The 13,568-nt window shown below is 38.6% G+C and overlaps 1 protein-coding gene across 1 annotated transcript; it reads right to left on the bottom strand.

The window, feature by feature from the left end:
* Positions 1–2,000: 2,000 nt before the first annotated feature.
* On the bottom strand, positions 2,001–13,561 carry KDELC1 (KDEL motif containing 1). The gene is made up of 10 exons (XM_026850891.1): positions 13,395–13,561; positions 11,067–11,272; positions 10,454–10,659; positions 9,629–9,706; positions 5,589–5,761; positions 4,358–4,595; positions 3,563–3,772; positions 3,106–3,195; positions 2,465–2,569; positions 2,001–2,246 (listed from the first exon to the last, which is right to left on the bottom strand). Exons 2-10 carry the CDS (start codon positions 11,146–11,148, stop codon positions 2,229–2,231), a joined length of 1,200 nt encoding a protein of 399 aa, XP_026706692.1. The 5' UTR covers positions 11,149–11,272; positions 13,395–13,561; the 3' UTR covers positions 2,001–2,228.
* Positions 13,562–13,568: the final 7 nt, after the last annotated feature.

Genomic DNA, 13,568 nt, shown 5'->3' on the forward strand with positions numbered 1-13,568 from the left:
GAAAAAAATAAAGGAAGGATAGAAAATTTACAGAATCCTTAATATCATGGCAGCATTGTTTTCTGTGTTTCTGTGCAAATAACTGTATACAACGCTTACTAATGCAGAGCACTAACTAAATGCTTTTGACTAATACTTGAAGTAATATACTGGAAAAAAATCTATTCTGACAGCAAATCTTTAGGTGCCTTTCACTTTTGAGTATATTACTGATGCGATCGTGCTTGAAATAAAAACCTGCTGATTTGTAAAATGCTGCAAACACATGCCCTGAGGCTGGGTGGGATGGGTGGTGGTACTCTGCCTTGGTGCTGTACCTTGGTGCTTCAAAACAAATGCAGGGAGAGGAATCTCTCATCATTTACAGTGTCACTACCCCACAGAGCTGGATTCTGGGCTTCTGTGTGGAGGAGAAAGGGGGAGGTAATGCAGGTGCTGTTGTGCATTGAGGAGCAAAGAACCTGGGTCATGGTTTTGAAAAGTCACCCTCCAGCAACCCAGTGAGCACCCTAAAGGACTGGTAACAGAGGCCCTTTGGAGAGGTGGGTGTAGAAGACTATTAAATAGCAACTGATAAAAGACAAATTATGTTTATAATTTGAAACTCGTGGAGGAGGAAGCAGGTGTGAGGGCTCAGAAGAGGTAGGTGGGCTCTGGCCACGAGCAGGAGGCGCTTTGGTCTTCAGAGGACCTCTGGCAGTGCAGAGTGGATGAAATCCTTTGTGTGTGCTTGCAGCTGCAGGCTTCCCCATCATGGACTGTGAGGAACCTGTTGGCATAACCAAAGGTTACAGCAATATATTAATTGCTTTCAGGCAAGTCATCAGCAAGCATCAGCTGAATGAGAGGAAGTGGCTGGTTGGTCCTAAGAAAGGCATCTTGGCAGCATTCTCTGCCAGGACAGTGCTCACCTACAAGGCCAGGAGTTCCCTGAAACCTGCTCTGCATATTCAGCACTTTGAAGGTTGCAGCTCACTGAGGGTGAGCAGGTGGCTTTGGCCTAGAGGCTCTTCTTGGGAGGAGCTGTTGTAGGTGACAGTGCAGAGCTGCTTTAATGCACCTGTCAGCCCTGGTGAGCCCAGGGGACTTCTGTGTTGGTTTGGTCAGATGCTTAGATCAGAGAGCTTCATTTTGGTAATGTATTGTATATAAAAAAAAAAAAGTATTTAAGACTATAGGTTAGTATAGTGAAATTAGAACTTACATTGTTTACCATGTGATCAACAACTGTTCCTTAGGCTTGCTCTTACTATAGTAAAAATAATAGGCAGGTGAAAGTTAAAAATGTTAATTAGATACAATATTCTTCCATTGTTTCTCACAAGATGCCTCAAGAATGCCGATCTCCTAGCTGTAATGTTGCTCAATAAGCAGTAGCACATATCTAAATGTTTGCAAAGAAAATAGCTATATGGGTTTTAAATTGATTGTCTGTTACAGAGAAGATAAATCCTCACTTTAAACTGGAATTGTGTGTTATCTTCAGAATTTGATGAATTTAGACTTGACTTTAAATCAACCTATGGATCATTTTCAGATGATGTTGGTATGCTCAAAAGTAATAGCTGAATTACTTAGTGGAAAGCTTTAAAAATACACTAGACTGTTGAAACAATGATTGGTTTAGTTTCAGTAGTCACTCCTCAGTGCTACTTAATTCTTTTCATTATTGCCAGAGAGACTGAGTTTCACAGTCAAAGCATCTGTGAAAAATTGTATGGAACATAAAATTTTCATCTAATATTCCTGGTGTCCCATAGCACCATCTTTTTCCTTCAGCTTAAAAAGATACATTATAAACCCATTTGAGAATACTGATTATCTCTGAACAAAGTTATGGTCTGAAAAAGATGACTTTGGATAGACACGTGGGGCAGGGGTAGATTTACAATTCTTACCTGCCCTTTTCTGCAGAATACACTTGTGTATAGACTCAGTGTAACAAGCATGAGTAAAAAGTATCTGCATTTCCAAGGTGTCTCCAGACAGTAACACATGACTGATAGAAATATGGTTTTTATTTTAAAAAATTATAAAAATGTTTTTGAACAAGGCATGATAAAAAGGAAATAGGGGGTGCTTGCTTTTCTTCCACATGTAAATCATGATACAGTAAACTTCGTAATACCCATTGACATTATCCACTGGCATTTTAATCCAAATTTTTCTTCTTTCCTTAAGAAGACTGTCTGAATGTAGGTAAATATTCAAAAAATTATTTCTTTCTGTCAGAGTTCATCTTTGGCCTGCAGTCAAGAAAGAAGAAACATTTTTCAGTTAATTGGAAACTCAATCTTTAACTGTCTAGTCCTGCAAATACATCAAGAAATGTTTCCAAGTTCGACAGACATTAATGGTCTGGTCTGGCAACTGGCACCACGGGGTACTGAGTAACGCCTGTTCCAGTATGGTTGAACAACTGAAGACACTCAGCACTTTATATTTAACGCTGTATGTACTGTACCTTTTTTCTGTGGCAAGTACATGGAAAAAGGTCGTCTTCAGGCTGCTGCACTTTCTCCATCCCATCTCTGATTTTTGGCTCACTCACTTGCAAGCTGGCATATTCCTAGTTTTAAAAAAGGAAGTTATCATTAATTCATAAACTTGTCAGACTGTACATCCAGTTGTAAATACTGCACCAACTCAACTGAGTAGTTCTGTAAAACCTCTGGGGCTACAGTCTGCTCCTCCATACCATGCCACAGGCAGGGTAAGCAGATACTTGACTGCAGACAGGAGCCCCTGCGTGTGCCTCCCTGGAGTTTTGAGACCTCGGTGCTAATGCACAGATATTTTCAGCTGTGGTTCACAGGGTGTGTGTCTGATGTGGAATTCTTTGATCCCTGTGGGCAACATATTCTTGCAGATTAGATCAAGATTTATGGAATCTGATTGCTTCTCTCAAAGCGCCAGCATAGTCTTAAGGGGTTTCATAGGAAATAACTGCATACAGTGTCTGTAAACTAATTGAAGTTCTTAACTGCTGCTGCTTGCTTTATGGCTTCAAGTACTGGACTGGCCAATTTCCAGCAGCTCCGTTGCCCTGAATTCTTTCTGCGGGATTTCTATTTTTGTGGTAGTAGCCATTAAAAATATACTAACCTGGAAAAGTTTGAAATAGTAACAAAAAATATGGTCTCCCATGAGATTGTTTCTTGCAAATTCTTGTCCAGATTTTGCAATATTTTTTGCCTGTCAAAGAAAATAAAAGCTTTTTTAAATTCTCAAAAAATAGTAGTTGTTTCAAGATGCCAGTATTGATTCTGGAGTTAAATACAGTGTTGGCAGTTCAGGATAACTTACTTATTTTTATTTAAGCATTCTTAACTTTAAAAGTGAGGCATTCTTATAAAAATACTCCTTAATTTTTCAAAAGTTCAATTTAATTTCCAATTAAGGGCAATATTATGTATTTTTTTAAAAAAGTGGGTTTTTTCTTAATAGAAGGGATGACAATTTTTAAGTTCTTGCCATAGATTTTTTTTTTGTTTTACAGAAATGCACTTCTTGCTCTGTTTTGTCTAGAAACATGGCCAAGTACTTCTAAACATATATTTACCTCTTCATCATGCTCTTTTGCCCACTGTAGTTTTTCTAGCAGATCACTCAGGTCACTTTTAAATGGAATATAATGTTTCCATGGCTGCAGCTCATTATAAAAGTGCTCATAGTAGATGGAATCTTGCTTCAGCACCACACTGTTTCCTGCTAGCAGATAAGGCAATCTGTATGCTGCCACTGTGCCATCAATATTAATTTGAAATTTATACTGGAAAGAAAATGACCGTAAGTTACTAACAAACAGCAGATTCAAGTGGCTTGGGTTAGGTCATATTATTCTGAGGGCACTGGTATTACTGACTTGCCGATATTGAGAAAGGTAGGATTGGCTAGGCAAGCATCAATGTTTAAGTAGCTTTTATAATTTAGTTTGGAATTCATCACAGTGCAGGGTACACAGAGATGCCCTCTTCATCAATTAAGTTCTCCGGAAACTCTTAGACGCTCATCCTCGGATGTGAGGGAAGGTGTGCCACTTCATCCACTGATTTTCCCACTATGTTAGTTATGTTAGTAGTCCTGATCGCTGAATCAGGAAAAAGAAATAAAAAGGAACTTGGAGTTACATAGATTACACAAGGTTCTACAGAACCTTCAGCTGTATATCAAACATTATTAGCCTCAGTGTAAGAGCTACATAACAGTTATCCACTGGAGGGATGCCTATTCATGCTTGTTACTGGTGGTGTGCTGAAAAACTGTGTATCGCTTTATTACCAGTAATACACACAAAGTCATTTGGTAACGAGAAACACTGAGAACCTAGTTCCATGAAAAGTGGTTAGTGGCTTACCTTAAAAAAATCAAAAAAAGAAATGTGCTTAACAATGGGGCCATAGAGGCTTTCATCATGTTTAAAAAAGAAGAAGTTTGTGAAAGCAGCATCTATGATCTCTGGATATTTTCTGCTGAGTTTTACAAGTTCCAGCCTCTCTTTGCGGCTGTCACGTCCTCTCCAGAACGCTGTGGTATTCTTGTCTTCCCATGATGGGCCAGTATTTGCTTGAACTGACATCATATCCAGACTGACTCTGGAGGAGAAAGAAGTGATTTAATAGTGAAACCTACTGGAAAGTTTTCAAAGTGCAATTACTTAAAAGAGTTTGCAGTACCAATATGCAAATATCAAGGATGAAGGTACATCATGAGCACACCCACATATGTATTGTTTCAGTATTACTGCAGCAATAAAAATAGATAAGGAACATCAAGTTCACAGGCCTGTGGCAAGACAGCATCAGTTCAATGACAACATGGCGTATGGAAATAGTACCTGTCAGTTGTCATGGAAAAAAGTCGCTAGAAGTGGATATGGTTGCCAGACAGATGAAGGTGATGCATGGTAGCATAACTAGCTTAATACAACATATTTCACTTCCTTAAAAATTTTGCTAAATTAAAACACATACATTGGGGAAGCAGTGGGGAGCAAATTTAGGAAAAGTCTTGATGATAAAGACAAGGAACCTGAACTAAATGCAGTGAACTGATAAACAGGTTCAAAATGGATTACAAAGATCTCTTAGAAGGTGGCTTTGTGGTGTTTTGAGACAGCAACAGAGCAGTTGCCAAGGCCAGTTATGCTCAGTAATCAAAGTGGGAGATGGTAGGTCATAGGTCAAGAATTCTGGCTGTGTTGGGCTTTAAAAGGTACAGAAGAAAGATTCTAAGAAATTCAGGAAAAAAAGAGACCTGGCCAGTCGTCAACATGTTCATGGAGCGGGGGGAAACAAAGCAAACAAAATACCTACCCTTGAAGCATTCCCTCTAAGTGCTGTTTTCAGTGACTTTATCATGTTTAGATTAATTTTGATTTTTTAAAAAGTGAAGTATTTTAATATATGTCATTTATGTTATAATACATAACTTGGCTGATGTTAAGAAATTGACTACAGTTACTGCCTATGTACAGGGTGTCAATGTCTCAATGAATAAATAAAACCAGTTGATATACTGCTAATACAAGTATCTTTTTGGAAGATCATTCACTGTGTATTTTGTGAAAATTTTAAGCAATTTCTTACCGTCCCATAGTCTCCAAAACTGAGTCTGTTAAGTCATATGTTGGCATGACAATGTCTTTTGACTCACTGGACCCACACCATGAGAAGATGGGGTGCAGGTTCTGTGGGGACTTCTTTTTCTCCAGTGGCCAGTCCCCCAAATTAACAAAAAATTCTACATCTGGCATTTTCACCTAAACAGAAGCAAAGCAGGCACAAGTGCATTTTAATACAAAGCAGTATTCTTCTGGCACCTTGCATTTTGAAAACTACCTCACTAAGAGAAAAAATAGCCAGGTCACTAATATACTTAATGTACCTGTAATAAATCATTGAAGTTTAGGATCATGTTAGAAGTACAGAGACCACAGAGTAAAGCCTATAATTTTTTTTATTTTTAAGATTTGCAGTCACATAAATGCTTTCTCTCTTTTTTTTTTTTTTTTTTTTTTTTTTTTTTTTTTTTTTTTTTTTTTTTTTGGATAGGAACACCGCAGTTTAGAGGATGGTTTCTTGTTATACTGTACACGATTGGCCACACAATCTTTGGACCAGGCTAGCGCTGGGATCGAGTAACTAATCGTACAGTTCCAAGGCAAGTTGAACCACCTTGTTGACTGTACAGAAAATGGCTGTTGGGTGGTAAATTAGTTTTCTGTCACATCAGTGAACTGATTTTCCCTGTGTCTGCATGATGACTAAATCCAACAGAAGTAACAGAATTGAACAGTCATGATGGGGAGATCACATTTAATCATCACTGGGGTTAATTATTAAGCAGAACATCCTCACTTCTTTAAAATAGTTGGCAATGTGGAACCATATCTGAAATCACTGTCACAGCCAAAAACCAGGAAAAATACAGCTGATGGCCAGGAAACATTGTAACAACAGGTGAGAGGGCGTAATTGTGCTGCTATATGAAACTTTGATGCACCCCAGTCTTGAGTGTTGTGTGTGGTTCTGATTTGTGCAAACGAAGTAAGAGACAGAAAGGTGGCTACTATGATAGGGATGGACCAGCTGCCTTGTGAAGAGAAACTGAAGATGGTGGGACACATCAGTGTGGAGAGCATAAGGCTGAAGGCAACATATGGTTCAGTTTTACAGAACCCTGAAGGCATACATAATGTCAGTGCAGAACTGATGTCGTATCTGTTCTTAGTTCACCCTCTTCATGACATGAACATTTTTTAAAATGAAAATCTTCACTACATCCCCCTCAACTGCCTCTTTTCAAAGCAAAAGAATCCTTGTCAGATTAGCTGGTCTTTCCATGCCCAAACAGCCTTCTTGCTGCGTAGTTCTTTAGGAGAAAGTGAAATGAGAACTGCACTGTTTTTACAAGATGGGCATGTCACAGGTATTATAGTGGGATGTAATCTTTTTTTTCTTTTGTTTTTGTTTCCTTCCTTAATAAGTCTTAATTGGGTATCTGACTATTACTAACATCTCATTATTATAGTGGCATTTTTTAAAAACTGTTGGAATAATTCCAAGATCTCTGTCCTCACTACTAACAGATAATTTGGAGATCATGATCGTATGCATGTGATTAGGATGATCTGTCCAAGTGTTATCATCGACTATCTTAATATCTACATGAGAAAATATCTTATCTGAAGAAAGGAAAATTATGAATTTTAATAATTCTCAAAATATATACATAAAATTAGAATTTAAATATATTGCTGACTCCTCATTATATATATATTAGATCAAAGCATTTTCTCCTCTCAAACCCCTTTATTCTTCAGATAAGAATGGCTGATCACAGGCTCACATTTCAAGATTCTTCTGTGGCCCAAATAGGTTTCATTAAGTTTCTAATGTAATTTATCTTTATAGACAGAGACAGAAATTAATAATTTGCCAAGTATCAAACACCCTCCTAAATGGTTGAAGATACTCTTCTCTGACTTGACATGGGAAAACCTTTGGCAGCAACATCCATAAATTCTAAAGATGGAGACCCAATGTAGTACTTTTTGTCTTCAGTATACAGACGAACAGAAAAGGTTTTACAGTGTACCTTCGTTTCAAAGGGGGTTTGGCCACACGTTCTAATATTCAGCACTAAACTTTATTACCACAGTGCCATCTAATGGTTGTAATGGACATAGACAAGCTGCAAACTATTTTCCCTACATCCTACATGGCAGAATCATTCAACAGGTTAAATCATCTTCTTCAACCCAACAGATCTATTGTCTTTCAGTGACACCATCTTAATAGAAATTACTGAAGTATTTAATGGGCATGAGACAAACTGTTTTCTAGATCTGTAAACAGTTTGTCTTTGGAGTTAGCAAATCTTTTCTAATATTTAGCCTAAATACCTTTGATGCAATTTAATTCCATTATTTCTTGTCCAACACTACTGACACTGAGAACAGCTTACTTCCATCTTCCATAGAGCAACTTTCAGATAATTAAAGGCTACATTCATGTCTTCCCTTAGACACTGTTAGATGAAACAATCCCTACTTAAATGAATCTTCATTTGTGTGTTTAGTCATTCTTACCATTTTTCAGTGCAATGTCAGTAATTGAACAATCTGTCTTCAAGCATGACACCCAAAGGCAGATACGGTAGCATAACTTAATCCATTACTAATTCTGAGTATAGTGGAACGGTTGCTTTACGTTTCTTTCATGCATTTGTTCTGTTAATGTGTATGTTGAGCTTTTAGCAACAGTGTGCCACTGTTGACTCATGTTAAATTTGTGACACTGTAACCTTCACACTTTTCTGCAGAAAATAACCACTTGCTCCCTGTTTTAAACAGGTGTCATAACAATATGACTTAATCCAGCCTTTGTGTTGTATCCTGCCCTTGTCACTATTTTATCAGTTTTTCCAAACAATTTATCTTACTTGTTAAGAAAATCTTTAATTATGATGCTGTACCATTCTTTCATTTTTGTTATCTGGAAATTTAATGAACATAATTCTCCTCTCCATCATTCAGTCAAAATATAACAACATTATTAAATGGGGACTGAACCTAGGAGAAATCTTTGAAGAATACATTTGTGACACCTTTTGCCTCTCTGGAAATATTGGCAACTATAATTTAAGTAAGGCTTTCCAAGCAGGTTACAGTAGTTTATTCTAGGCAAAGTTTTCCTATCTTGTTTGCAATAAATTTATGAAACACCCTCAAAAACCTAACTAAAATTAAGATTCTTGAGATCTGTGCAGGAAGCCTATTACCTTGTTATAAAAAAAAATTTACATAGTTATGACTTATTTTTTATCATAAATCCATGTTGTTTCATACCAATTACCTTATCTTTCATCTGCTTATAAATAATGTGTTTTTTATTAGATTAAGGATTTTTTTTTAGCTGAACACTCCATACTTCAGTAGCTCTTCTCTCTTTCCTTTGTAAAAGACGAAGTGCTTTGTCTTTTTACAGTCAAAAATATATATTAACTGAGATATCTTCTTATTTCTCTTACTACGGTCTTTATGTAATAATCACATATTAGTATGTGCTGAAACTTCAGCCCTGCTGTATTCTGTCACTATGTACAGAATGTCAGGGTTTTTTTTACAGTGTTTCCCTAGGAAAGAGTCTGTGTGCTGCTTTTTGATTGTACATCAAGGGAGCTTCCCCACAGGCCACCTGTGAGGCTTTTGGTACTCTTTCTCAGCCCTGTCTTGTTTTCAACATACAGAATTTAATGGAGAACAATATACATTCACTATCTTTTATTTTCAGTCATTCGGTAAAATGTACTAGCAGAGACAGAATTTTCTATTAGATGCTACAGGATGATTTATTTAGTCTACAGGAACTTGCACTCTGTCCAAATCTATCAAACTCTTCTCTAAAAGCCTGCTATTCAATTAACATTTGTGATACTCCACATACTGATCAGATAGATTTTCCTTGTTTGAAGTTGGCATGTTCTAGATTGCTATCTGACCTTTCCATTATTCATCAAAGAACAAGAAGAGTTTTTTAACAGAAATAGCAACAAATATGCTGAAGTATATTTAAGACCAGGCTCCTATAAATTAGGAGATATATGACTGTACACATGTACTCACTTTTCTTGTCAAAGAAAGCAGTATGGCATCCATGAAAATCCTGAAGCCAACATGTTCCCCATATGTCTTTATATAAACCTGAAAATAAACAAAGGTTTTACTAGTCTGGTGTTTTCATTTCAGAGAACGATTGGCACAATTTAGAGCTCTTTTAATCCCTTAGTAACTAGTCAGACAGATTGTATGGCTGTATAGATTTATGGATCAGCTGGGAAGCTTCAGAAATCTCATCTCTGTAACTTATCACAGAAAAGTGACCAAAAAAAAGGACAAGATTTGCTTGCTTTTGCAGACGTTTTAGGTCTGTCTCATGGAAACAGAAACTGGTTGCCCATTTCTGTTGTGTTCTATTCTAATTTCCATATGAAACTCTACTGATGTCAGTACAGTTTTGTTAAAAAGAATTGTAGCTCTGATCCTCAGTAGAGCTAAAAGTAGTACTTCTTTACCTCAGAATTATGCACAATGTAATTTATTGATGTACGTCAAATTAGATGATCGTGACACTCCACAGCAATATTACTCAGAACATGAAACTGAATTAGCATTTAAGAGACTTGGGTCTGTGCCCAGTACTCATATTGATGGCTTGAAAAGTAATTTGCCTTCACTGTGCTTCAGTTGTAATGTGGATAAAAAGCACTTTACAAAGTAGGACAGATATTGTTGAGCTCATGTACAAACTGCAAAGTATTCAAGGACAGAGAAGCAAGCAAAGGAAGTTTATAAAAGAACAGATTACAAGAAGCCTGTCAACTGAGAGCAATCAAACAGCCTAGTTGTGTGACTTGCCCCCTATGAACTTCAGATCAACCCATTCTGTACCTCGTTATCTTTGATGGTGTAATGACACAAACTCTGTCTTTGTCCAAACCTCTGTGGAATTTCTTTCGCAATCTTATCTGGATCAACGATGGGAAAATTTGCTAGGTCTCTTTGAATCTGTGGAATGATTTGAGGGCAGTTCATCTCTTCCAGCCACACACTGCTTTCTTCCTGAGGGCAGTCACAGCTTTCATGGTAAACAGGTCCTATCAGGAACACAATTATTACTTTTAATAAGTCATGCTGTTGAGATCACAAAAGAGGGTCAGGTACTGAGCATTCACTGCTTAGGACCAAACCTCCAGCAACTCTACATGGATGTGTTTGAACTTTTTTTGACCCCAGTGGGGTTAAATGCTAAGTTACATCAGCTTCTGTGTGAACCCTCTATGTTTATCTGCTAGCCATCAGTTTCGCTGCATTTGTTAATTTTTATTATTTTGTATAGTACACGCAGGACACTTATAATGAATCCATGATTCCAATAGGATTTGGTAGTCCAGAGAAGTGCTGAGGCTCTGCAGAATCCTATGCTAATTCTAGAAGACATTCTGGGACACAGTTTGTGAGAAAAAGCCATGATAGGAAATCTATGTGTAGTGCTGTTTCTTACCTTTTAAAATATATGGAGACTTTGCGACATGTTTATCTCCAGTTTTGACTTCTATCTTCAGGTTTTTGTAGCTTGCATACATCCTGTATCTCACAAGGAAGGAACCATCCTTCCTGTCTAATACTTGCACACCAACCCGAGTGAACTGTTCATCAGGAGCAGTGATCTTCACCTGGAATGCATTTTCACCCGGTGATGAAGTGAACCTACCCAGAGAGTAAGTGTGAGCTGAATTAAACATGAAACACACAACAGTTTTCTTAGTCTGATCCATTCCTTCTCAAGTTAACCGATTTCCAGTGACTTCACTGAACCACACTAGGTCTTTATTAGGCACATCCTAATGTTCACAAGCAAAGCATGATTTTTCCAGACAAAAGTTTATTAGGTTACCTAAAACATCTCATGCTGCCAGAAGCATTAGGTATCAAGAAGATTCCACTCAAGTACTCATGAACACCTCCAAAATCATCTGGTGCCCCACATACTGAACAGTGTTGGAAATATGGTCTTTGATTATATGGGAACAGAGCACCTTTAAAAATATAGCAGAGCTCTCGATTAATAGTAGCTCAAGCGTGAAACAACAGAAAGGTAAAGAACTTGGAGATAAATGGATCTTGTTAGATGTATCTTGGTGTCCTGTCCTGTAGGGACAAGACAAGAGGTAATGGTTTTAAACTGAAAGAGGGCAGATTTAGATTAGATAAGGAAGAAATTCTTTACTGTGAGACTGGTGAGACATGGGAACAGGTTGCCCAGAGAAGTTGTGGATGGAAGTGCTCAAGCCAGGTTGGATGGGGCTTTGAGCAACCTGGTCTAGTGGAAGGTGTCCCTGCCCACAGCTGGGAGGTCAGGCTAGGTAATCATTAAAAGTCTCTTCCAACCCAAACCATTCTGTGATTTTATAAAAAAAATACTAGGACAAGCTTCACTTTAGCAGCTGAAGAAGTCTGTTATTTTACATACAGAAGCAAAATGTTTCCAGATTATTTTCCAAGTGTTATTTAAGGAAGTAAAAAAATAAAGTTAGACTTCTTAATCATTATGGTAGATCGTACAGGAGGACAAAAATAAAAAGCTTATTACAAATGCCAGTGTCTTATTATGGAAAAAGCATTATAGTGGGATCGCATAATTCAGTGTGTACTTAGAATGTTTTAGTAAAATTCACCATATACCAATCATAGAAAACTCTCTGTAAAACGAAATAATTTGAAAAATCATGAAATTTTCACATATCACTGAGGTACTAACAGAGTTGGCACCATCAAAATGCTGCATCTGCCAGCTTTCTTCCACCTCTTGAAACACAGTCCCAATATGTAGGGAGAGTTTGGGATAGTGTGGTGGGAGAGGCTGGACTAATGGATTACAGCACAGCACCTGGTCACCTGTCCAGACATATGAGAGAGCTGACAGTTCAATTAGATGCAGGAAATATTTATTCTCCAAGATAAGACAAACTGGCAGCTTCCAGACTTGCACATGCCACAGTGCATCTAATCTGGACAACCCAATTGGAGCACTCTGAGCTCCTATCTGGCTTGTACAGTCACGGCTTCTTTCCTGTAGGAACAGAAAGCTCTGAGTGTTGTCTGAAAACTAAGATTACATATTTCATTCCTATAAAGTTAACCTAATGGCCTATAGAGTAATTCCTAAATGACTCTACTGATTTTGTGCCTACATGTTTAGGAGAAACACTGATGTTCCTAACAGCGGAAACATGCTGGACACCTGAGCAGGTATATAATAAATTAAACATATTAGTTATTGTTAAAGTTTTGACAAAGCAGAATAAATCATAAGTTGTTGGCTAGACTAATATATGTGTTTTGCTACTGAGTATTTTCATCTTTTCTCCTCTCATCCCCTTGTGCAGCTACTTGATTAATACTCCTAAAAAGATTAACTGTAAGTGATAGAAAGAAAAAGTCATGTAGGTAGCCTTCAGCCTTCCTTTTCTTCATGAGAATCCCAATTTTTGCCTAAAAGGTGGAAGTGGTTCAGGTGGGACACGGGTAGGGAAAGTCAGCCTCGCCGAGGCTAGGGCACTGCTGCGATTCAATGGGCAGGGAGTGAGGGGGGGCGGGCAGTACGCTTCCCTCCCTCACAAGAAATCCAGCAATTACGATTTGAACCCAAGGCCCGCAAATATTCAAGCGGCTGCCCAAGGTGGGGAGGGGTGCCGATGCCTGGGGACACTCTGCCGCTCGCCGCCTGACCGGGAGGGGGGGAGGCGGGCAGAGAGAATGCGACTTTTTAAACTCAGTCTTTTTTCTGCCCACAATCTCCGTGAAAAGCAGGCGCCGCCGCCGCGCTTACCTCTGCCCTTCGGCGTCCACGGCCTGCACGTAAAAATAGCGAGCGGGGAGGGCGGCCTCCGCCCGCAGCCCGGGCCCCCATACCGCGCTGCGCTCGGGGCTCAACCGGCCGCCCTCGCCCGCGGCGGTCCCCGCCGCAACGGCTCCCAGGGCGACGCAGAGCGGCCACAGGCCT

The sequence above is a fragment of the Athene cunicularia genome (assembly GCF_003259725.1).
Source record: "Athene cunicularia isolate RWA chromosome 1 unlocalized genomic scaffold, athCun1 chr1_part1, whole genome shotgun sequence".
NCBI lineage: Eukaryota > Metazoa > Chordata > Aves > Strigiformes > Strigidae > Athene > Athene cunicularia.